This window comes from Thunnus thynnus, chromosome 13 (genome assembly GCF_963924715.1).
Source record: "Thunnus thynnus chromosome 13, fThuThy2.1, whole genome shotgun sequence".
Lineage (NCBI taxonomy): Eukaryota > Metazoa > Chordata > Actinopteri > Scombriformes > Scombridae > Thunnus > Thunnus thynnus.
This window is the reverse complement of record NC_089529.1, coordinates 10,964,908-10,991,391: the sequence shown is the minus strand read 5'-3', so window position 1 is coordinate 10,991,391 and position 26,484 is coordinate 10,964,908. Positions and strand designations below refer to the sequence as shown.

At 39.8% G+C, this 26,484-nt stretch overlaps 2 protein-coding genes and 2 long non-coding RNA genes across 6 annotated transcripts; 1 reads left to right on the top strand and 3 right to left on the bottom strand.

Moving 5' to 3' along the window:
* Window positions 1–80: 80 nt before the first annotated feature.
* Window positions 81–7,354, bottom strand: slc25a15b (solute carrier family 25 member 15b). Of its 2 annotated transcripts, none has more exons than XM_067607849.1 (7): window positions 7,134–7,354; window positions 5,315–5,411; window positions 4,719–4,977; window positions 4,481–4,618; window positions 3,503–3,678; window positions 3,060–3,218; window positions 81–2,930 (listed from the first exon to the last, which is right to left on the bottom strand). In XM_067607849.1, the coding sequence occupies exons 2-7, from the start codon at window positions 5,367–5,369 to the stop codon at window positions 2,812–2,814; spliced, it is 906 nt and encodes a 301-aa protein (XP_067463950.1). In that variant the 5' UTR covers window positions 5,370–5,411; window positions 7,134–7,354; the 3' UTR covers window positions 81–2,811. The 2 variants fall into 2 exon arrangements, with proteins under 2 accessions (XP_067463950.1, XP_067463949.1); XM_067607848.1 differs by having other exon boundaries at window positions 5,315–5,415; window positions 7,134–7,353.
* Window positions 7,152–18,079, top strand: LOC137195464 (uncharacterized). Its single transcript, XR_010931119.1, has 3 exons — window positions 7,152–7,241; window positions 7,334–7,426; window positions 17,944–18,079. It is a non-coding gene; the product is annotated as an uncharacterized lncRNA (long non-coding RNA).
* LOC137195003 (uncharacterized) lies at window positions 8,981–10,356 on the bottom strand. Of its 2 annotated transcripts, XR_010931046.1 has the most exons (5): window positions 10,232–10,356; window positions 9,995–10,089; window positions 9,604–9,684; window positions 9,259–9,343; window positions 8,981–9,128 (listed from the first exon to the last, which is right to left on the bottom strand). It is a non-coding gene; the product is annotated as an uncharacterized lncRNA (long non-coding RNA). The 2 variants fall into 2 exon arrangements; XR_010931047.1 differs by lacking the exon at window positions 9,604–9,684.
* si:ch211-284e13.4 (insulin receptor substrate 1-B) lies at window positions 18,026–26,040 on the bottom strand. The gene is made up of 3 exons (XM_067607847.1): window positions 25,591–26,040; window positions 20,920–24,072; window positions 18,026–18,114 (listed from the first exon to the last, which is right to left on the bottom strand). The coding sequence occupies exons 1-3, from the start codon at window positions 25,937–25,939 to the stop codon at window positions 18,107–18,109; spliced, it is 3,510 nt and encodes a 1,169-aa protein (XP_067463948.1). The 5' UTR covers window positions 25,940–26,040; the 3' UTR covers window positions 18,026–18,106.
* Window positions 26,041–26,484: the final 444 nt, after the last annotated feature.

Genomic DNA, 26,484 nt, shown 5'->3' with positions numbered 1-26,484 from the left:
TACTTACTGTGAAGCTTATTGTGCTTCACAGTTAAAACAATAAAGTAGTCAAATAAAATATAGAACAAGATTTTTATGACAGACACCTTTAATATGGATTGTATTACTACAATATATCACCCAATACTGCTGTATCAGGACTGATATCTATACAAATGTTTCAGTGTCATCTGACACTGTTGGCATTTTATGAATAAAATACCTACATTTCTGAATTAAAAGGAATATGACTGAGAATTCTGAAATGCCAACAACAATGCACAGGAACAAACTTGCACATGAAGCCCAGAGTGCAAATGGTACATTTGATGAGGCAGTAGATATTTTCTCATTGTCTTGTACATTACAATAAAAGTTACACAACAACAACAACAAAAAAAAAGGCAAAACGCAGTGATTTAAAAGGCAAATGCTAGGTCCCAAAGGAGTGGAGGCTTAGTAATAAGGACAACAGGAGTGGAATAAAACATGTCAGAACAAAAACCGTCAGTATTACACCCTCAGTTTGAGATAAACGCAAGAGCACTGATGTTTGATTCAGCCTGTGCTCATTATTTGGCCACTGAGATGAGAAAACTTAATCTCAAATTTAAAACCCTTGCTGAATATGTCTTTTGTTTCTTTCAAGGCAGATGAAATCCTTACTCTTCAAACAGCTTTGACTGAAGTGTTCAATAAGTGTGAGTAAATCTGTTAGCATATATATTTTACTACTATTGCATTTTTGTCACCTAAACACACCAAACTTATTTTATAATTGAGAACACAAGTCACAACAACAACTTACAGTGACTTACATTAGTCTCTGCCACCTTTTCAAATAAAAACTCTATGCAGCAAGCTAAAGATTTTGTGCTTTAAGATGACCCAATTGAGTGCTGCTCCTCCTCATGTACCTGCGTACAGAGCGAGTAAAGAAATATTTCGAAAGACTGTCAGAGAGAAACATTTCTGTGTGGACACGCCTTTGTTGAGGTAGACATAAAATAATAAAATGGAGTGTTGATGATTCCTCTAAAAGAAGCTGGTTAAAGTCTATAATGCAGCATTTCTGAAGTGTTAAAAACTAACAGCATTTAGATCTAAAAAAGAAGTTAGTATCAGGATTTAAGATGTAAACACTATGTCAAAGGTGTTGTTCAAAAGAGATGGAGTGTGGCAGTTTCAGTTAAGTAAAAAAAAAGAAAAAAAGAAAAGGAAATGGCAAAGACCAAATCCTACACATGATAAGATTCAAAGCTTCAGCTGGAGTTTTGATGAGGTTATATGGCTGCAATCTCAGAACCTATCAGCTATATGTCTGACAACGATTTAGCCTCTGGGGGCAACAGCCAATATTTTTCCAGTGTGGCAAAAGGATATCCAGATAACAGATATCCAGGCCAAGACTTCCTGTTCCGTGAGGCGGTTGTTGTTTACAGTCCGATTAGCAACGAGATGGTCCAGACGACATTTTGGCTAAACTATAACTATAAACAGATACATGCATATAAATGCAGATGCATTTTAAAAAAGCTAAATCATAGTCAGACAATAGCTGGTGGGTTGCTCTTTTGCTCTCCATACAGACTCTTTACCTTCATGCAACCAAAGCCCGCTTAAATGTGATTGGTCAAAATCTTGTTCTACAGATTCTGCATTCATATGCAGATATCAGTTTACAGAGATTAATATGGCTGTAATACTTCACTTCCAGTTCACCGCTCCTTCATATGACAAACTTAGGGATGCACGATATTATTTGCACGTCATCGGTATCAGCCGATAAAAGCTCTAAAATGAAATATCGGCATCAGTGAATTCTGCAGATTATGAGAGGCCGATATGTCACCTTCTCCAACGCTGCCTGACAGTGCTCCCCTCGATGGACTGTGTCACCCTGACGGTCCTGGTGCTTCCTGCGCAGGCTTCACTTCACTCAGCTGCCCGTTTGTTATTCACATTAACGTGGGAAGAAGCAGCTGGTCTGACGGGCAGCTTGAGTGAAGTGGAGCCTGTGGAGGAAGTGCCGGGACCGTCGGGGTGAAACAGTTCGTCGAGGAGCTGTAATGTTTGGCCGCACAGATAGGAAACACTTCGGCTGACAGGATGTACCCATGGATGTATTATAAGAGCTGGATACCGGACTAAAAATGGCACCCATTCAGTCCTATAGCTCAGCCGGTGCATACGCCACAAACAGTTTCTAGCTTCCGGGTTTGCTTGAGCGTGTACATTGTGATGACGTCATGGATTTTTAAATCACTATTCTCGGCAGTTCGTGGTGTCCTGTCAACAGTTTTACAGACGTCTCTTTTACAATAGTGGTCTATGGGGAAAATGCTTTTTGGGCCATAAGGGGATTTTTTTGCTGCAATACCGCAAGTGGCCACTGGGAAAAATTGGCTGCAAGGCTGAGCGGAGGTGCCCTATCCAGCTCTTATTATACATCCATGATTGTACCACTCTGTTTTGAAAAAAAATGTCTTCTTTTTGGTTTATAATAGCAGTTAGCAACCAGCATATTAGGTGCATTACCACCACCAGAGTGTAGACCAGAGATTAAATCCTACACATTAATCCTGTCTGTCGAATAAACTCAAAGAAAACTCTATTGCTCGATCCACTTGGCAAGTTCATTAAAATTTTAACGCTGAGCTCCTGAACTCCAGTCTTCCTAAGTTCTTCCTTTATATATTGTCTTTCTATGCTTGCATACATAATAGTCTCCTCAGCCAGCTGGAAAAAAATATGTGCATATATCGGTATTGGCATCGGGAATCGGCCACAATGAGTTGGAAATATCGGCAAAAAATCCAATATCGTGCATCCCTAGTCAAACTGCTTCATCATGAGCTTCCGGCTGGCCTCGTAACCCAGAAACAGGGCTCCGTTAGCAGGAAAGGTGCGGACCATGGTGGGGGTGAGACCAGAGTAAAGTGCCCTCACACCTGAACACAAGAAACAGAAAAGATGATGTTCTGACTGACATAGAAAGCTTTCACCAGCAAATCTGAACACCAAACGTCCCAGTTAAGATAATAGAAAGAAAGCAAACATCAAACCCCACTTCTGCCTACCTTCAGTGCGCGCAATGGTCATGAAGGTCTTGAAAAACCCTGCCTGTTTGCCCGTCATAGACATGACCTGGATCCGAGACTTGACACAGTCCATAGGATAGACCACCAGCCACAGGCACGCCCCTCCAAAACCACCACTGAACACGATCGGAGCCACACCTGCAACACACACAGTAACACCTGTTAGTAACTCATTTCAAAATTACAATATGCATTATATTATAAGCAGTATAAAAACATATAATAAATGGTTTATAACACACTATAATGTAGTTATAAGCAGATATGAGGATAATTTAAGTGCTTATTAATGCACAGCGTTGTAAACAATAACTTATCCTATGAAGACATATTCAACATTATTACAACTGTGTTTTACTATATTGTCATGAATGTGAAATAATATTTTCTGTGGTAGTGAAGGCAGAACGTTTTGCTGGTACCTATGTCGTCTTTTTCACATTTCATGTAGTCTGCGAAGGTGGTGCGGCAGAGCTCATAGGCACCGAAGAAGCAGAAGTAACCAGGGACCTCTCTGGCTATGGTGGTGGTCAGACCCTGGAAGAAGCCCTGTGGCCCCTCGTTCCTCATGATCGATTTCACCACCGACCACACTGTGCTTCAGACAGAGCGGAGAGAGGTACGGCTGTGTCAGCGCACACACACACACACACACACTAAAATAGTACATGCAGACAAATTTGTCAAAAAAAAAACACTTCTGCATTCTAAATTGTTTTTGTAAATTGCACTTACCAACTTGAATGAAACACTTACTCATAACAATATTAGCATGAAATAATAAATAAATAAATAATAAATTAATGTATTAATAATTGTGTTGTAAGGTATGTGACAGGTATGTGCTGGAGATAAACAGAGTAGATATGAGATGTCCAACTCACTCAATCTAAAAATGTCTGAAATCACCACAGATTACACAGAAAAAACTAAAAAAATAATTGGGATTGGATTTGTTTTCCAGTTGTAAAAAATCCTGATTTGGTGAGTGCATCATTTCTGAATCTGTTGACACTTCTTTCACTGTTTTTCATAAGCACATACCAATGTAAAAAAACATTCAGGTGATTATTTAGATAAATATATGTGGGCAAACGACTATATAAGTCTACAGCATCAAACAAAACTGGACTTTTAGTTCTTTGAATGTCAATCTTTTAAGTTTTAGTTGTACAGTATTCACTATATCTTTTGATTAAAGTCTGTTCTAAATTTATTTGAATTTGGATGATGGTAACATCTGTATCAGCATGTTGTTATTCTATATATAAAGCAGGTAATTTTTCAGCACGACTTCTACTAATAATACACTAGATATAAGCCAAAATTGAATCATAAACTTTGCGTAATGTAAAAGTAAATGACCAATATAATATTAAAGAACTATTTAAACTACTTACTTCTGGCTCTTGGCAATCTTGCCTGATGCCTCCATTTCATACATGGCTTGCAGTCGACACTTGACAAGCTCAGTGGGGCAGAGTACCAGCGAGGAGAAGATGGACGCTACAGAGCCGGCGCAGGCTTTCTGCATGTCACTAACAGTGAGGAAAGAATAAACAGAAGACACTTAAGAGATCTTACATGTACCCTCAGGGTAAACAAGAAAGACAGCCTGGGTGAGATCTCCCTCCCTACCTCAGCGCAGCTTCACTGTGCAGTCCAGCCGTGAAGCGGACGACCTGCTGGCAGAAGCCGTAGCTCATGAAGAGCACAGAGTTCTCTGCGATGTTGGCCATCAGTGCTGGCGTGGTGCCTTGGTAGAGACCGCGCAGACCCACTTGTTTGTAGGTGGACACGACGCAGTGGATGAAACCCCGGTACATATTGGGAAAGGTCTGCATCTTGACCTTTGCTGTGTCCAGAGGCTGCCCGCTGAAGACACATGCAGCTCCCCCTTGGAGGAAGACAGTGAAAAAACTGTCAGCAACAGAAGTGATCCGTACACAGACATGGTAGAAGAAACACAGACAAGAAAAATCAAAGATTGCACACAGCACATGCTCTGCAAAGACAGATAAGAATCAGATAGGGCTTCACAGAGGGTTGCACTCCACTGAGCAGTCAATGGAAACACAGAGAGAAATGAGCCGGAAAAAGACAGGAGTCATCAAAATGCTCGGCTACGGCAGACACAGCTAGTTAGTCGTTTGATCAAGGAGTGGAAAGCAGGAGTGAGCTGGATTTCATGGACGTGAAGTATTGTGCATGCTGTATAATGGTGCTGTGGTTACCAACGGCTCCTGCAGAGAGGTCAATGATGGCCTGGACCACTGGGTGTGGGGCCATGGTGTCCAAGAAGTTGTCAGAAGAGGTTTCACTTTCTCTCGGCTACCTAGTAAAAAAAGGGACATTTTACTTTCTAATCCACTCACAACCTCGGCTACATTCCTGCATCGTATTACAGCACTTGTCTTACTAAAAAAAATGCAATATAATCAGACCAGAGTCCGGGACAGGCAGCAGCAGCTGTGTTATACAGGTCACAACAATAAAATCTGCCCTTGTAATTATTAAGGAGTTTGTATGGAGACGGAAAAACTGCCATGTTTAATGAAATGCAAGCATAGAAGTAACTTCACTACACAGCCATCAAATAGCACAAATATCAAGTTTGTATTGACAATAATTTGACAACTGTGGAGTCTTTCTAAAGAGCATAATCAGCCATTTAGAGTACCTTTGTTTAAGACAATCTAGAGTGACCTCTGTCCTCTCAGCCTTTTGACACCTTTAATTACAATGTTCACCTGTCTAAAAACTCAGGACATTTTAAGTGTGTGATTATGAACATTTTACAGAGGTGTTTTCAATTCTACTAAACCACACAGTATACCAGTGGCAGTATTTCTTACTTTGAATGATACTGTAGCGCTCCTTCCACTGCAGCACTGGGTTGCACCAGTTATGTGGAAGTTCTCTCCTAAGTTGGGTGTGAAGTCGACACTAGTAGTTTAGTAACAACTAGTTAGTTTGTAACTAAACCAGCTGCTAAAACTGATTGCACCACGATTATTTGGGGCATAACCCAACTAGTTCGTGTTAAGTCATAATTAAGACAAATGGCCAATCAACGATCCATCGTCATGGTTACCGTGAGCATTAGCTTCCTGGCTGGCATGAGAACATCGCAGTAAGTTAGCTCGATACTAAAATATTATAACAATAAATTAAATCTCTACTGGATTACTGTGTTGTAAAATGGCATACAGTTAATGAGAAATGATGCTGTGTGGCAGAAAAACTGCTGTTCTGCTGTGAGTATAATTCTGTGATATTTTATTATTTAACCTCGGGGCATGTCTACCTTACGGAGCCTCCCAAACGGTGGAACAGGTTATTATCTTGTGCATACAAGATGATTATCTTGTGGGAACAGGTTAATATTTGTACAATAAGGGCCCGATAGGCCTACGCCTTGAAGACCACGGGGTTAAGTTGCATTTATAGCTTTTAATAGTTTGTTGATTTCTCAAGTATGTTAGAAACATGGTGGCGTTCATTGCTTTATGTGAATAGTCAATTTGCTATGTTTTTTACGGAGCCCCTTTGTCCCAAAAGGTGGTATTTTTCTTATCTTGTGCGCACAAGTTAATATCATGTGGGAACAAGTTATTATCTTGTGCGCACAAAAAAAAAAATACCACCTTTTGGGATTTAGGGGCTCCGTACTACCTGTTTAGCTGTTACTTAAGAGTTATGTTCGTTTTCAGGCCTTTCTCAGTTTAACATCGCTTACCAGCAGATGGTGACAAAGGCTGCTGTTTGCACCAAAATGAAACACATTTTAAGTATCAAATTGGCAAGACACGTACACTTTCACCGACTTCAAGGGAGAAAAAAGTGAGAGTTAAGTGTGAAACAACGTATCACTTTTAGAAGCAAATAAAGAGCGCTAAGATATGTAGCAACCACCTCCTCCGCTCGCAAACAACCGCTAAGTTAGCAAAAAGCAGGATGAAAGTGACTGTTTTCTAGATGACATATGTTGGCTTTGTATGTTTAAAAGCTCGACAAACCAACGGATATTTATAATAATATCAAGATACAGACCTTACAGGAGAGCGACCAGGTCAACTCTTGGCATCAAAGTGTCGCAGCTAGTTTCTGGTATCAACGTTAACCGAGTGAGCTGCTGACTGAAGAGAGCATCGTCCACAGGTGACTGCATGCTAACATACAACACCAGCCCAAACATACACAGTTTATCTCAATGTTATCTCATTTGCAACGTCTACCCCCATGGTCACCAGATGAAGTCAATGAATGGGTCGACCATCTGTGATCGTGAGTAAAGGTGATGATATTGAAGAGGACGAGAGCTCCCACTCTGCTCAGATTTCCAGGTACCAAAACAGTCCACAAAGTTATTCATTCTGCTCTGAATATACTGCACAGTGCGACTCTGAGTGGTGAAAAGTAGCCAAGTACGTTTACTCAAGTGTAATTTTGAGATGCGTGTACTTAACTCGAGTATTTCTTTTTTATGCTACTTTAAATTTCCTCTCCACTACAATTCAGAGGGAAATATTGTACTCTCTGTATATGATGAAGACGCAGTGAATAATATAACAAGCTTTTAAAATACAACACATTGTTAAAGGTGAAATCAGTGGTTTCCAACCTTTGTGGCTTTTGACATCTTACAAATAGCAGTGTGTAGTCGGGGTCACATTAGATGTCTATGAGTTGTTAACATCTCCACCAAATAGTGATTTTTTTCCTCTGAACTTCTCATATTTCAATTTTCATTTCAGTAAATGTTCAAATGATCTAATATTTCCTCAAAAATTAAAGATCAGAGAAAAAGTCCAAAAACAGAAAACAGATTTGTGTATCAGAAATTTGTTTTTTCTTCTTTCCTCTCCCATTAATCATCTCACGACCCCTCAGATTTATCTGGTGACCCTTTTGAGGGGCCCGATCCCTGCGTTGTAAACCACTGGATACACACTGATGCTTCAGTATTAATAATCTAATGATGTCATATATAATAATATATCAGTCAAAGGGATGAAAAGAGTATTTTTACTTTAATACTTTAACTACATTTTGCTGCTAATACTTTTAATTCAGTAGGATTTTTTATGCAGGACTTTTACTTGTAATGGAGTATTTTTACATTGCTGTATTGGTACTTTTACTCAAGTAAAGGATCTGAGTACTTCTTCCACCTCTGTCAACTCTACAGTGTAGAAAGGGGACGACTATTACATAGTGTTAGTGATAATGATTGATAAACACAATTAAGAGTCTTGAATGAATAAGTTTTTATGCAAAATTACACAGTTATTATAGCATCCTGTTATTAATAATTCAGAAATAATTGCAGCCATAAGCCGTTATTCCCATTTTACCTCAGTTTAATAATAGTGTGTGTTGCATAAAATGTAAGCTACAGATACAAAGTTCAGAAACATCGACAGGAGTGATCCTCTCAAATGTACGATCTATGATAGGAAGGGTCATGAACGCTAAAGCTTCCGGTTCATGTTATAAACGCTGTGGTGTGATGCAGCCCCCCCTGCTGGTTATTTCTGAAAAAAACAAAGATATTCCAAAGATCTTTTGTTACCTCCCAACTAAGGAGATTTTGTTGTGAATCATGTATAATAAGTCTGTGGGTTTAAATTTTTGCAACTTTTGCACACCTTTTAACACGCCTGCTACAACAATATTTAACAATACAATCTTTGGTATTTGGATGAGCCATCAGATAATCAGCATGATTGTCTACAGTGGTGGAAAAAATACTCAGATCCTTAAAGTATCAATACCATAATGTAAAAATACTTCATTACAAGTGAAAATTCTGCATTTAAAATCCTACTTAAGTAAAAGCACAGAAGTATTACCAGCTAAATGTACTTAAATTACTAAAGTAAAAGTACTCGTTTTGTAGAAAGTCAGGCTTTTATTGATATATTAAATACATTTAACAAAGCACATTATTAATACTGACGAGTCAGTGCATGAACAGCGTTTTAGTGTTGTAGCAGCTGGAAGTAGAGCCAGTTTGAACTGCTTTGTAGGGGTCATAAGATCAATCTGAGGGGTTTTGAGTTGATAGATTGGGTAGGAAAGAAGATAAAGCACAGTTGTGCAACATAAATTTGGATTAGTTTCTCTGAACTTTTCTTTAATCTTTGCATTTTTGTTAAATATTGGAGAATTTCACCTCTTTTGTCCTCAAACCATTACTTACTCGAAACCATGTGAGGAGAAATGTCTTTTTGGTGGAACTGCAAACAACTCACAGACATCTGAAACATAACAAAGAGACACAAATACACACAGAGTTTTTGTAAGGGGCCACAAGCCAAAAGGTTTTGTAACCACTGCTACATTCTTTAACAATGCAGTGTAATTCATAAGCTCGTCATTATGTTATTTCATGTAAAATTTTCATCAGAGAAGTAACAAAGCTGTCAAATAAATGTATTACAATATTTACCTCTGAAACGTAGAGCAGTAAAAGTATCAAGTAGCGTGAAATGACAATAATCAAGTAAAGTATAAATACCTGAAAACTGTATTTAAGCACAGTGCTTCAGTAAATGTGCTTAGTTACATTCCCTCACTGATTGTCACTATGTGCAGTTTGCTGCAGATTCACAGGAAAATAAAAAGTTCAAAACGTTTTCTCTTATTAAACTAACACATTTAGAGCATTGTGTGTTGAGCAACTGTCAGACCTGAAAACAAAACTCTACATTTTGGATAATTCAAACTTTCAACAGGAACAGCAGGCGTTTACACAGGTAACTTACTTCGCCTGCCAAGAACATATGATAATTTACTGCCCACCTGATTTAAAATATACACAACTTCTCTGTAGTCTAACAGGAATTAAATGAATTTACATAGTTTCTGGGCAAACGGGAGAGAGAATGAATTTTACTAAGTATCTTTACCATCATTATGTGACAATAAGTCCTGAGGATCTTTTGGCTTTTGCTCTCCACCTTGAGATCCATCTGTCCCATCTCATAAGTGCTGACCGTTTTTTCTTTACAAAATCATAACAAGCCTTGTTTAATATTTACAAAAAACAGGCAGAAGCACTCATGAAACATTTACCCAACAAGTACATCAGACATAATCCAAACATTTACAAACATCTAATTTGTATAAATAGAAGAGCTTCTCACAATGTGCTGTTCTTGATCAGAGCTGCCCTGGGAGTTCTGCACTCTTAACTTCACAATCGGCTTTGTGCATAATTACCCTACCTACTGTATCATTAGGGTTGTCTGAAAGTACTTTCTCTTCCCTCCCACCTGCAGAACAGCACAGAGTCGCCATTAAACTGAAGTCTGCATTTGCTCAGTCAGTCATAGTGTCCAGTGTTTAAAACTCTTCCCTGAAACAGTGCAGTAGTTTATTCATAAGGTCTTCTGTATCTTGATGTGTATACCTGCTTTATCATTTATCAAACAAAGAAATATAACACTTTGTAATATGTTTTTGTACATGTTGCCTAAAGGTTATTCATCTGGTAAATTAGACCCTGTTGAGAATCTCTATAGCTATGGTGATACAGGCAGTGTCAGCACGACAGATTGTAAACATAGACTGGATAAAAATATTTTAAAAATTTGTTTTGATTGTAAAAGATTGTAGTAAAAAAAAAAAAAAAACATGTGCATTTTTATTTTTTTAGTTTAGATAATGCCTGAACAAAATACTGTTGATTGTGGTCAGTTTTGAACCGTACTCACCTACTCATCTGTCGCAGCTGAAGTTCACAGTTGATGATAGGGGCCTCGCTCTCTCGCTTAACCACTCACTCGCTTACGCTCCGCCCTATTCTTTAAAAGGAGCTACGCTACCTGGTGTTTCCCAGGCAACGACACAGACGTTAACTCACGTTTCGAAACAGCGCTGCTCAGAGGCTCCCAAACGCTATTGATTTGCGAATGAATGGACATTTGGCGTTATTTTTGACATTTAAAAAATGTTTTTTTGGCCTGGAGTGGGTACTGTCCTGTACTACTATAGGGGAAATACTGCTGTTGCTCCCCTGTTTTATTTGTTCTGGAGCCAGCCTTGAATACAGTTACATAGTTTAGTCTTTTAGGTAATTAATCTAGAAGAAACATTTTGAAAAACAAGCATTGTTTATGCTCTGCTCATGATTTTCACCATTATCTTTCTCTTCTCAAGCTGTTTAACTCCAACTGTTCTTAAATACCTTTTTTTTATATAAATAAGTAATGAGTTATTGTCATTATATATTTAAACAGTCATATCAAGCCATGGCCATGTGCACAGGTGTTTTTCCAAGGTGGACCCTCTACTATCAAGAATCACCTAATGTGAGGCAGGATATTAGGGATGCAACTAACAATTATTTTCATTATTGATTAATCTGATTATGAAATAACTGAAAATTGTGAAAAATGTTGATCATAGTTTCCAAAAGCCCAGGGTGACCTCCTCAAATGTCTTCATTTGTCCCGACCAACAGTCCATTACCCAAAAATATTTTGTTTACTATCAAAGAAGACTAAATAAACGACAAAATATTCACATTTTAGAAGTTGGAATAATATTGACTAATCGTTGCAGCTCTACAGAAAATAATGAGCAGGTTATTCAAAGATGCCAGTAGTGGGTCTTTTTAACAGCAGACATTGACTTATTATAATAGGAAAAGCGCAGGTGTTGCTAATAGCACTAATGATGGCTCCGTTCAATTCAAGCGTCCCAGTCAGCTATGACAGAGTGACAGTGAGCCAGCATGCACAATACCAGAACCCTGAAACTGAAGCAGCTAAATGAAATACAGCCACCATTAATTTTATTATTTACACGTGTTTTTCCTACTGTGACATGTCAAATGTCTTCTGAGGAAAAGCTGTGTCGATAACAAAGTTTGAACCTGCCATAGCTAGAAGCGATAATGGTGTGTTGATTACTAATAATTAATAATTCACTTCTTATTCTAACATGTTGTTGGTTTATTATTATATAAATTTAAGAGAGGGAACCATCACATCAAGAATTTCAAAAACAACAGCAACTTGTGTAATGTGAATGATGTGGCTACCAAAGGTCAAAACAGCTAATCAATTCTCTTGCTGTGGCTGTTTACCTCTCCCACATTATTGACATTAACAACCTATGGAATCCTGGTAGTAACTTATATAAATATTTGCCGTGTTAACTGCTGTATATATTAATCCACATAGGAGGGTTAATTCTATTCATTCCCACAACTTGGATATTTACTCTCTTGTTGACGTTTTTGAGGTTGTGATTTTCTTTATCCGACAGTATTAAGTTGGTTGGAAATAATTAAATCTGATTTTTCTTTTGTTCCTGCTTTGTGTTTGTAAGGAAAGCAAAGGCACCAGGGAGGAGTGTTGAGCTACTAACTACTATCCTCTTCACCATCATAGAGTGGTGATTTAATGGAAAAAGTCTGCTATAGTCAAACAACAGACTACACATAAAAAACCTCACATTGTTGTTGTTCACCTATGAACTTAAATGCTGCCAAAGTACCATCTGTTTAAACAGAGGAGCCTGGGATTAAATACATGCGCCCTCTGTCCACAGGCTTATCCTTAAAAACTCAGACCAGTCATGGCTTACAACAGTCTAGACTCACTGAAATACATGTTGCAACAGCGGATCGAGTTTTTTCAGTTTGACAGACACACAGTCAATAAAAGACACACAATGTTCGTTTTTTTTCGTATCACTTTGCCTTTTATCAAAAAAAAAAACATTGACGTTGTCTACATCACAGACAAGAATCATCAATATTCTGTTTTAAACAATTTGCCATGAACAGAATGAACCCCATGCCCGTCCCTCCCCTGGAGCAAACTCCTCTATACACAGTATACTTTACAGACCTATAGTTCCTGTTCAGTCTTTTTACATTTTACATCATTATCAAAGTAGTATCAATAGCTTTAAAATACATACAATGCTCTTTCCATTGTAATTATAATCGCTATCCTGATTGTACATACAGTATCATTTCCCACAGTTAGAGTCTTATGAGCAATTTTCAACGTATTGTTCCAAAATACTCTGAAAAGACAACACGAGACTCTGCATCTCACCAAACCAAAAATACTTTACAGGAATCTGATGGTCCGTAGATGAGAAGCATTTTCATTCGACCGCCGTATGTCATGAGTAGCAACACTGCAGAGAGCATCACGCTGTTTAAGTAGTTTTGAATAAACAATACACCGAGCGATATTCACTCAAATCGTTCCTCCTATTTGACGTCAGTAATATCCTGAACCCTTCTCAGACTCTCCAAGGGGCTTTACTACCAACTGTTACGTCTGCTTGGATTTGAGATTATGAGGTACAGTCAGAGAATCTCGCTAATCCCCAATTAGAAGAGTTACATTGAATGAATAACAAAGAGATTATAAAAGATCACTTCAACAAAAGAGTAACACAAGTGTACCAGAAGTTATAAAAGTGGAACTAGTCCATGTATTTGTATGGATTCGTTATACAAGAGTTTGGCAATAAAGTTCTCGTTGTTGAGCACAGACTGTTGGCAGTAGTGGGCTGTGCTCGATCAAAATACAGTACCAGTCAAAAGTTTGGACACACCTTCCCATTCACTTCAATGAGAAAGTGTGTCCGAACTTTTGACTGGTACGGCATGTTTTTTTCATCTCATAGGATTCAGATGCGACAAAGTTCCCGACAAATACCGCTCCAGCATGACGAGATTTAATCTCTCTGATAAGTCAAATTAAAAGATGTTTCGGTTCGACGGTAAAAGAACCAGATTTTCAAAAATTAAGCTTTGTTTTAGTTCAGTGTCAGAGGTCTTCAACCCTGCATGGTCACACGTCTCAAGTCTGAAGCTCAGAGATCACAATTCACACAGAAAACTTCATGAGGGAAATGTCACCCAGGTGTTGCACATCTCTGAATACTAAATAAATGTGTGGAAGACTTGGTTTTCCAGGAGCTGGTTTGAATTTCTCTCTATCTCTTTCTATCATTGAGATAACTGAAAGTGACAGAACATAACTGATTAATAACCAGACACCGGTAATCACAGCCAGGCACTTGAGTGTCCTTTCAGATGCGAGTCGAGGGCTGGATTTTGATTTATAAATCTGTCAGTCATGTTGTCGCCGAGTGAGGAAACTATTAACTGAGTAAGTATCTGCACCCTTTTTTACCTCTAGGATTAAAAGACTCAAATCAGTTTTTATGTGGAACAGCGTGCAAGTGCAGTTATGTATATAATATCTGCAACCAGGTCAAAATGATTTGGTTAGCGAGCCTCGTGAAAAATAAAAGATTCAATCTAAATGTGGGAAAAGCTACCAGTGTCAAAAATACATCAAGAAAGCCTTCTTCATTTGTACCCTGTATACACACAGCCAGAGCCCTGGATTGAAAGAGCTTGTTTATCGCAATTAGTTAAGTGTTTGGCATTGCAACACGTTTTTTTAAAATATTTGCTTCCAACTGATTCAATGTACATTATAACTAATGTCACAAACTAGCCAAACTCCTCCAGCGGCTCTGGATACAGTACGCAACCAGTCATCAACTATAAGTCACATTACCTTAAGAAAAACACTGTTTGCTTTAAAAAAACGTTTGACTCCATTGAAATTTTCAAAACATATCTTTTGGCCCAGTGGCTATCAAGTGAAAAAGGGATTTTTTTTTTTCCTCTTTTAAATCAGATCTATGACTGATTTTGTGTGTCTACTCTTTACAAATCATCTTTAGAGTAGATCTTTGAATTGTGGTCAGACTTTGTATTTTTTTCTCTTTTTTTTTTTGGCAATTTGTTTGACAGCAGCAGAAATGTTATAAATGGAAGCAATGAGAAAGTAATGAGTGTGTTGTGAGCAGGAATGGCACTGTCTCATAGTTTAGACCGAGTCACACGTTTAAGTGCAGAGAGAAAAAGAGAGAGTGTGAGAAAGAGGAAGTAATATTCACATCTCTGGGAACTGGATCCACATCCAAATAATAATCACAATACACAAGCGTGTTAATACTGTTTTAGCAGTCGACCACCAGTGCCGGCTGCTCTAAGGAGTTCAAATCCCCTTCGTTCATGTTTGTTTTGAGGTACAAAATATACTGCAAACCTAAATTAGTGCATATATTTGATTTTCTGTCCAATACGGAGTAAATCTATTTTATTAGTGGACAACTTATCTATTTATTTGTTTATTTCCTGCACTAACAATCACCTCAGATGGATGAACAAGGGGCTGGTTGGTAGTGGATAAGATTTTTAAAAAATGGACAGTAAGACCTGGTGTGGATACATCCCAGGGTGTGAAACTACAAAGAGAGAGAGAGAGAGACAGAGAGAAATAGATGGTCTTTTTTGTGTGTGTTTGTGTGTGTGTGTGTGGTTTTTTTGGCCAAACCTCAGCTTGACGAAGCCAAACGAAAGAGCGAGGGAGTGCTTACATCGTGGCTGAAGTGTTAGGCACCGCAAAAAAGTAAAATGAGATTTTTTTTTTCATGTTTCTGATAAAACACAGTAAGGCAATTTGATTATGATTTACTGATAGCAATATACCGTCTGTCTTCTGAAAAGTTAAAACATATTCACAATTTAGACTCGGGAGAGAAACAACCCATTTTAAGATTACCTGTGTAAAAACAGCTACAATCAAAAATGAGGCACTTTATAAAAGAGTATATAGATATCTAGGCTATATAGTATTAATCATTATATGTATACTGTAGATCTTATATACCATTGTAATGTGTCACTTTATATTAGAATTGTGTTAACTGTTATGCAAATGAGGAAAACAAACTACAGTATGTACTATAGTTAATGTTGTTCTACTTGTATACTATAGTATATACTATAGTATAATATACAGTTATAATAGAAAAGCACAGTTGCCAAAAAAGTATTTACACTGACTTTTTGCACGTTTTTTTGTGCTCCACATTCACATTCATAATGCATTAAATCTTATTTGGTTGTAATCAACTCAAGTGCTAAAATTCATGTGGATATTTGAAATTCAAATAGATAAAAAATCATTTGTATCCTGTCATCTTGCTGGCAAATCTGTCATAGGTGTGATTTCATATTTAGGCTGTAGCTACTGTATTTAAAAATGTTTGCTTTTCAAAACTGCAGTATTCTGTTTCCCTCACTAACAAGTCTGTTATCAGGCCGCTTCAGCACATCCCAGTGAGAACATTTACATACATACAATCTAATTATTGTTCTTACTGCGTTATTGAAAACAATTTGATTAAGTTGTTTACATGCACAGCAGAAGAATGTTATGTTAATTTGGCCATTTTTATGCAATGTTGCATACTGTTATTATTGAATGAATGCATCTGGGACTGCTTTTCTACAGGATCTATGTCACATCAATCATTTCCTTAAAATACTGTCATGCTGCATAAAAAACTGTGGCTTTAATGTGACTTTTCCTGCAGCATTTAAGCTGCAACACAAATACAGCATTAGGTACCTCCAAGGAAATGTCATTTTTTTGTTTGTTTCTTAGCTGCAGTTTGCACACACTAAATTATTAAAGTGTAAGTGTGTTAATATAATTATATATATTTCAGGATGAAAATGACCAAATTTTGTTTAATACAGTGCAGAAATTATTTTTAAGAAAGATACAGGGCAGTATAAGGGAATCCTGTATAAGGGAATCCACCAAATACTCTAAAATACAGCCGAGATGCTTTGACTAAACCTTTATACTGACAACATTTGACAATCAGCCACAGGACATGACAGGACATGCTTAGTTTATGCATAATCAAAACTGGGGCTGTATAAGCATGTATCTGGTGCAAATGCACATCTGGAGCTTTAGGGATAAAACTTAATTGTGTGTGAAAAACACAAAATTACAGCATGACCATTGTGAAAGGATAAAAAGAAAACCGTTGTTTCATCAGTTGCAACCTAAAGATCTGAACTGACAGATGTCAACTGCAATCTGAAAATGCATATGTAGTCATATAATGTCCTGTTATAATGTCCCATTATACACTCCTATGGATTTCACAAAGATTGCATAAGCTGTGTGGGATTTTCACACAACCATTTTCTACTTGTGTGGAGAACCTGACAGGAAACATAAAACATTATATCTAGATTTTATTTATATAACATGATTTCAATGCCAAAGAAGTGTACTATATTACACCTCAGAAATTAAGGATTTTTTAGCAGTAGCACAAGAAAAGCGGTCAAAAAGTATAAAGGCTTTTTTGGGCAACTGTGTATAATAAATCAAATATGTTTACAGTGACAAAGTGTATGAGTGTGTGAAACCTCTGCCAAGCTGTATTTCCTTCTTATTTTGAATCAAAGTGACACCTGATGATCATCTAACTTAGAATACGGACAAAGGCCGATGATACAAAAATATAAACCTTGTGGATTTAAGGTTTCCACGGGACTCCAAAATGCAGCTGAGATTGTGTCAATGTACCAGCTGCCATTTTGAGCCTTGAGTTACACTTCAATAGATTTGCTCATGTGCCAATCAAAATCATTTAAATTGTTCTTAAAGTATATCTTGAGAAGATGTGGCACCATCAAACATTAAGTCTAGATACAACAACATCTTGTATGATTCCCTGAAAGCCTTGTTGAACTATGACTTTTCCTGCATGATTGTTGGAGTGATTGTGTCAAATTGTCATTGTTTATCCATATTACATTAAGTTAAAAGATGGTCAAATGTCATTTTTATTCAAAACAAGGCAAAAAACAAAACCTTTTCTTTACCCTGTGTCTGTGTGTGTGTGTGTGTGTGTGTGTGTGTGTGTGTGTGTGTGTGTGTGTGTGTGTGTGTGTGTGTGTGTGTGTGTGTGTGTTTGGCACACGTTTGGTTGACAGAAAACAGCAGACGGGTTGGGATGAGTTTTCCAGGTTTCCAGTGTTCAGACTCCAGTGTACAGTTCTGTTGTGGCAACAGATCGGGCTGCCGACCATCCACTCACAGACTGAGTGTGGAGCTGTTGCACCAGCATCACACTCAGCTCCAAGATGAGGACGCAAATCAAGAATCTGGAAGAAAAGAATCAGAGGCAGGCAGGAATTTAAGTTTCTCTACTTATTATTGTAATTGGCATTATATTCAATATTATACCACACAAAATGTTACAGAAGGTGATGCAGTCTAAACAAGATTATATATTCTCTAAAACATATTGCTTTTGTTGAATCTAAAGATCCTTCTGGCTGCTTGGGTAAATATCACATGACGCATGATATCTTTCTGAAAGGATTTTCTGATTGGAGTCTCATGCACACTGTTGCAGATGTCAATATTATGTGTCTTATCTTTGTGTCAGTTCCAGGGATTTTGAACCGTTTCTTCTTTTTAATGAACCACCCAAACAACATAAAGAGCTATGTCAGCAAAATAAAGGCAGTGGCAGCAAGCAAACATCTGAGCATTATAATTAACAGCTTGCAATTACAATGATTTTTTTCTCTTGTGGTTTACAGAGAAGCGGAGTTACCGTATAAAATAACTATTAAAGAATAACCTCCCCAAGCAACCACAAATAGTTTATACATCAAGGGAAGCTCAGGCAAAAGTGCTGATAAATCAACCTGCGGTTTGAGTAGCACTGAGTCAGTCTAACCACTTGCTCCGACCACTTTGAGAGCCAAATGATTGTCTGTAACCTCATCGCTCCGGCTGTGTAAAAGAGAAATCATCTGCACTATTTCCTGGTTTTCCAACCAGCTGAGGAAGATAAGTTCACCTGTATATGTTTTTGTATTCTTTTGTGAATACTTTACTAGATATCTGTGTCTACACTCTTCTATAGAGGTCCATCTGCTCTGTTTTTCAATGCAAGTATTCATCATTACAATTTTACACTGAACTTATCTGTCTGGTTAATATTCAATTGGAGTATATGAAGTTCACCAGCTCTGGAACAGGGGTAGGCTGTAGTGTTGTTCACTAATAAGTATTCATATTGGTGTAAGATGAAAGATTAAACAAAGATAATAAACTATTTAAAAACATCAGGCACCACTGAACCAGACTTTGTATCTCTCCTCTAAATACGTCAGACATTAAACTGACAAACTTTTAAGTGTCTATAGAGCCAAAAAGTCTTCAGCTATGTTAACATTTGAAAGTCTAATTAAATTGTAATTAAAACAGGTGCAGTGATGTGATATTGGCAGCATTATTTGAGTGTTGATTGGACATAAAAAACAAAAAAAACAAAACAAGCCTGTGTATTTGAAGTTTTATAAACTGCAGTGCATGCACAGTTTTGACATTCACCATCTTCCATACATCCAGCCTTAATATATTGAGTTCCATGATTACAATATGGCTGCAGTTAATGAAAGTGGAATAAACAGTTCGTAGCTTATGGGAGAAGAGGCACATTCAATCATTAATCGCAGTGTGAAAATGACATGAAAGAGTAATTTACAGAATGTTAACAGAGCCTTCGTTTCCTTGCTATGCATGTTAAATGCATAAATAAACTATCCCCAATTACAATAATTAGGCAATTATTATGATTATACATGCACACGTAGAGACTGAATGGCATTAGATAAATCAATCATGCAAATGTTGTACCTGCTCTGAATAAATAAGAAGCACAAGTTGTTTGTTCCATTTACATTTAGTTTGATTAACCTTTACCTGTATATTTGTATTTTAATGTAAATATCCCTCTTAGAGCTTTTTCTTTCATTTCTTGACATGTAAAAGCAATTCATCTCTAATGTACTTCAGTATACATCAATCAAAAATATACTTAACACTAACCGTGAAATAATTTTCATCTGCGCACAATGTGAGGGAAGCCTCAGAGCTGCCATGTGAAATCCTGCAGCCAATAGCACACCCACACATAAACATAAACACCTGGTCCATGTTCTGTCCCCTCTACCTCCATTTATGTGAAATGGCTCATTACCAGCAGACAAATCAATTGGCTTTGCTCTCTGAACACCCACTTGTGATAATAAGAGACTCTACAGACAACCCACAGCCTGGAAACACAGCGCTGCCCACCAGCTAGAAGCAAAGGTACACATCAGTAAAGGATGAAAGGGGAAGGAGTGACTAAGAGCCAGACATGAGTTTTGTCTGTGGATTATGCACATCACATAAAACGGTTACATCCAGCCTGACAAATATTACCAGGAATCATATAGTTTTCCCTTTCACCTTTTTGGAAATATTTATTTCATTTTAATTTGTTCTTATAACACTTAAAGACAATGCATCTTAAATAAAAAGCATAATTTTGAGTATAATTTGGCTGTCATCAACAAGTTTTGCAATGAATACATTAAGAATACTGAAAAAAGACAGACAGAGGAGGAGACATATGGTAAAATACACTGGATTCTTTTTTAAGGTCATTGACAAGTGCATGTTTCCTCCTAATATAACTATTCAATTTTCAGTTTCAGAAATCACATCAGAAACTATTTTTTTCATTGTTTCAAAATAATTTCCATCATTGTCCTGTATTGTATTGATGCAACTACTGTATTAATTAGTATGATTGATTAATTTTAAGTAGGATCTTCAACACTACACTGTATTGTTTGTTACAGTAACCACTGTGTCTTTTAGTTGTGAGGCCAGAACTGACACCAAAAACCTGATTGTCTACAAGCAGAACAAATATAGGTGCCACTACAGACAACCTTATGCAAGGTTCCTCATACTATAATATCATAAAAGATGGTGCATGTGAATATAGGGAGCTCAGCACACAAAATCCACCTTAGATGTTATGATAGATGGAAATTTTTCTTTACACACCCAAATAAATAGATGTTTAAAATGAGATGGGTTTGCAGACTAGTAGTGCTTACCTTGACTGTCGTTTCTACTATTCTGGTGTGCTCTCAGTTCTTCTGACTTATAGAAATCAATACTGGCATAAGTGTTGAGGCTGGAGCCAGCACTGCTACCCATAGCGCTTCCTCCAATGTTGTAGGCGGCAGAGGTACGCTCCACTCCAGCTTGAGGGCTCTCCTTAATGGCCAAGTCAAGGTCAATATAGTTAAGGCCTTGTTCAGACGATGAGGTGGAGGCTTGTGGTGGAGGTGTGGCAGACAAACTAGCTGCCTGCCCGTCCTCCCACAGTGAGCAGTCCAAACCATGCCGATGGCTCGCTGCCTGGCTGCCCTCTGGGAAGAGGGAGGTAGAAGAGGGTGGGTGGCGTGGCAGAGAGGGAGGTGAGTTAAATGTCTCTGAGCGGTGGCTTCGCCGTCCCTGCGGGTCACCTCGGACCAGTCTGCTGCTCCGCTCAGGAGACTGGAAGGACTTGACTGGAGAAAAGCCTAAACCTGTCTCCTGCTCCATGGACACGGATTGACCAGAGTGGATGGCAGGTCTTGCTGAAATGCTGGGATCTGAACCTTTGTTGTCCATAAAAGGTGTAGCGATGTCTGTTGGCATTTCTGCCATCTTTCCTTTTGATCGGTACCCGGCGTTGCCCTCTGCAGCCAGAGGAGAGGACGTGCCGTGTTCATGTCGGGCCTTGGGGGCAACAGCTGGTGGGCCCTGTGGGGTGCTGAATGTGGACCTAACAGGAGTCAGGGGGGTTGAGGACTTCCCTAAATCCATGCTGACATATTCAGCAGAGGTGGATAACGGTGCAGAGAAGCTGCGGGGAAGGTTAGCAGGATTATCGTGGCAGAGGAGTGGTTGATTCATGGGCCTTAAGGTTCCATGGATCACAGGTTGCCTACGTTCGGACCCCACACGTCTTCCTCCGTTATACTTATTGTCTTCCTTGAACACAATACTGACATACTCACCGACGTTCTGAGACACCAGTGGCGGCAGATTCTCCTTCACCCTGGGCAGGGTGTTTGCTTTAGTAATGTCTGAAGACACACTGAGGGGACGGCCCCTCCTTTGTTGCTTTGGGCTCTTACTACTTGAACCACGTTTTTGGTGGTGACGGCCATCTTTTGTGCTTGTTCCCGCACTCTTGTATTCTGCTCCAGTTCTTAATAAACTTAACCCTCTCCCTGCCGATATGGACTTGTCTTCTAGGCTTTCACTGCTGGCTGAGCTGGAGGAGAAAGAAGAAGAAGACATGGAGAGTTGGCAGCCTCCTGCAGAGCCCACTGCTATTTTGTTTCTCTTGCTGTATCCCACTCCCCCTCCCCTTCCAGCACCATCATGCCCACTGCTGTCCTTTTTTCCTTCCCCTTTGTTTAAATCCTCCTCAAAGCGAGTATAGAGAGTATGTTGATAAGCTCGTGGCAGGGAGAAGTAGGAATTGAACATTTTTGGTTGCAGTTGGTGTTGCTCAGGGTGGGAAGGTGGTGTGCTGCAGGCAGAGCGGCTGCTGACAGGTGAGATGTTCATATAGTCACTGGCAGCCCGGCTCTCCATGCTCGCCCTGCTATCCCACATGCCCAGTCCATGTAGGTCTGTGGAGCTGCTACTATTGGGGGACATGACCATGTAGCCCTCTGAGCTGGGCTGGCGGATGTGTTGAGGGGGGGACACACTGTTGTTGGGGGTCATGGCCATGTATTCATCATCTGCCCCAGGTTTAGCACTGGCATCAGACATACCTATCGAGAGAGATAGTGAAACAGGAGGAGATGTCACTCCAGGCAGCATTGACATATAGCCACTATCCAAAGCTGCTCCTGCATCCACTTCTCTCCTGCTTTTGTCAGCCCTCTTCCTATTCTCCCCTACCACATCAAGCTGCCCACCCCCCACTGCCAGACTCCCTGAGCCATGGTGCAAATCAGGTCTGTCTCTGTTAGCACTCTGCGACATGATGGCATATTCTTCATCATCCTCATCATCTTCATCTTTTCTATGTGGGGTCAGTCGTTCATGGGCTGCCAAAGGAAGGGAAGCCCTCTTACTTAATAGTCTGCGTTCTGCCTCAGATTCCCGACTGGATGAGCGCCGCAAAATCCGTCGGCCTTTGGAGCGATGATGGGAACCAAGGAGACCTTCTCGCTGTCCCATGACTATATAGCTGGAGGAGCCTTCTCCATGTACATGATGTCCAGACAGACTAGGCACAAGCAGAGAGTGTTCCCCAGGACTGGAACCATATTCATCTGAGGAGCCGTAGTCGCTCGGTGAACCCGAAACAGAAACTCTCTGAGAAACACGAGGGTAGGAGCAGACTGTCATGCCTCCCACTGCTGCCCCCACCAGACCACACTCTGAGCCATGACCAGAACTGGAGGACAGACTTGGTGCAGGAGAGGGAGCAGGGTTTGGTGTGTAACGTGCAAGACTGAGGGTAATCTTAGCAGGGGTTGGGGCCCTGGTGGGCTTGGGCCTCAGTGTTGGCGTAGTTGAGCAGGAACCATTAAGACTTGGGCTGGAACTGGCCCATGTTCCTTTGGCACTTGCTCCACCCTCCTCTGACCTGGCCCCAATGCTGGCAGTTCGTGCCCTCGGGAATCCATGGCGTGACGTAGGTGATGTGCTGGTGCTGCTGCCTCCTGTTCCGGGAGTCTCTGTGCGGGCTCGTCTGGAGAAGCCCACCTGGCTGGGTGGCAGATTTGGATGATGACGACGGCTCGGGACACTGATGGGGTTTGAAGCAGTGCCGCCTCCACACGACGTTCCCACAGATTGGGATTTACTGCGCTGACGGAACTCTTCACTTAGAGCCTTCATGGCCTCCAGCAGGGTCTCATGCATGTTCTGAGCCACCACAGAGTCATCCACCTGCATCCAGAACTCTCCAGGGCCAGTAATCGCTGAGCGACCCACCTCAATGAAGAAGAAATTCTCTGAATGGCCACACCTGCGAACATTCATCAACTGCAACACCACCGCGGCCACATCAGAGTTGATTTTGACAAAGTTGACTGTCTTGTCAGTTAGGCACAGCCGGTAGATGCCCACTAAGTTCCTGGCATGTCCAAGACCTTTAGGCCAAACCTTAACCTGCCATACTTCTTTGAAGGTTGGAACAGGAGACGGAGAGCTACACTCTCCACTACTGCCATAGTCCTCAGGAGTTTTACCTAGGAAAAAAATAAAGAATTTTAAAAAATGAAGCCACAGAATGAATAAACACATCATGTATACATTATGAAATACCCTAAAAACTCAAGATTTACATGAAACACATAACCTGTTGAACTTTTGATCAAAGCCAAAATGACAAACAAACATAATGACACTAATAGGTCATAAGTAATATTCCTTTCTTTAAATCATTACTAAATTGCTATATGCAAAGATGTCTGCTCTTGTGTCAGCCAAGCAGCTGTGCTGCAGCTAATTCATCACCTTCACTTTTAACCTACAGCTCTATAATTAATTAAGTGTTAGGAGGTATAGAATACATCTACTGAAAAGCAGCATGCTCGATTGTCAACAATACACTGTAGATCAGATCAATGCCAATGACATGACATGAATTACAGAATTATAATTTTGTTTTTGTTTTTTCTTGCCACACAGCAGTCACTGTTATCTTCACTGAGCAACTGACAGCTACACTGGTTTGCTCCCACCCTCAAGAAAAATATTTAATTTATTAGATATGATGCGCATAGAAATCATTATAACTATATATTAATATGTGTCACTCTCCATTTGTATGTTCATATGCACATTATGGACAGGTATGCACTACAAATTAAATTAAGAAGTGTTTTTATTGTGGCTGTCCCTGAGACATAATCTTAACAAAATGGGGGTCTGTACTCTAATGTGCATTTATTAATCAACGTTGGTTTTCCAGCATTAATCAACATTAGAGCCGGGCAAGCCCATCAGTGACTGAAATGCAAAGGATAACAGGGAGGGTGGATGGTGGTGTTCAGCTCCTGCATAAGGATAACAACGTAAACACGAGGATAACCAACAGAAACACATTTTACAGTGCGAGCGCACTGACGATGCCATCTCCTCCCTACCAGCAGCACCGTGCAACAGAAATGTAGGTTAGGCGAACGGCAGTCAGAGCTGTGCAGAAAAACAAAAACACAGGCACCAGCGGAGTGCACCACGATAGGCTACTACTATATGATGCATCCCTTGGATGGTTGCTATATGCCCACTGCGCCATGCAAAAATACACCGTCGTATGAAATGGGCTGCATTTCATTCAGAAAAGACGATCATCTGAATATTACTACATGTCGATGCTATTCTGTGCATCATATTTCATTATGCTGACATAAAATAATCCGGAGGTTATAACTGCATTAAACCAATGCTTATTAAGACTGTGCTGCACAAACACAGCACATGCCGCCCATAACGTGTTGGTCTACCCCGTTCAGTCGGATCCACCTGCCTCTTGGTGAAAAACACACCGTTCAAATTGCATTATTCAGACTAATTTATTCACATTAAATGACTAAGCTGGACCCGCAGCAAAAAAGATCCAAACAATTCGAGCCAGTGATCTGCAATGAACAATCAGGAATGGCCGAGCCAAATAGTGTATATGGAGAACAAACAGCCTACGGCAGGATAGGCCTGATGCAGAAACAGACAGTAGAAATCACATCACACTTTTCATATCTTACAGTTGCACTGGAGATCCAGCATTGCTTGGTACCACTCATTTTGGACCTCCTCGCTGTCTGCAGCGATGGCAAAGCTCTCGCTGCGGGTATAAAGGACTATCATGTGCTTGTTCTTGGAATCTGCCCGCTTGTTGATGTTGAAGCAAGTCTCCAGGTTCAGGACTTTTTTGGGCACAGGTGATTTACTGCGGAATTTCTTCTCGTTCTCATAATACTCAAGCCGAGCAGGACCTTGCTCCGAGGCCGCCCTCAGCACGAAGAATCGCCGGTGCATTGATTTATGCTTGCGGAGATAGCCGCTTTTCTGTACATCTTCATAATTCTGCTGCTCGGCTGCTTGGTTCTCCATGGCCAAAGCAGGGTGATGAATATTATAAGCCAATAATCTCAAGGAAAAAATCGAAGTCCATGTGTACTCCTCATTAATCCATTGCAACTACATCCCTCGTCCTCCTCCCCGTGTCCACATTTAAGTGTCCAGCATGTGTGCGAATGCTCAGGATGGGAAAAACAGCCAAAGCATGTTTTGGATCTGGTCTCATACTGTGAATCCAGCAGCTGCAGGAGGATCCGCGCACCGAGCGCGCACAGCGTGCACCGCTGCTTGTCCTGCAGCCCAGCCCAGTCCTGCCCGACCAGGTCCAACCACGGTGCATTCAGCTGCTTAAGGACGTCTCCTCCACCTGTCTGAGGTTGCCCAGTCTATACCCACAGCTGTCAAGTTAGAGGTAATAAAAACAGAACTTCCGGTAGATTTTTTCCAAATAAAATCCATACAGAGTTGAATCAGGTCTGTCTGCTTTTCCATCCTGCATGGGTTTCATCGCTTATCCTGGTCAGGGACGATGCTCAAAATGGCCCGGAGGACATGGTTTGGCTGATTTTCCCATATTC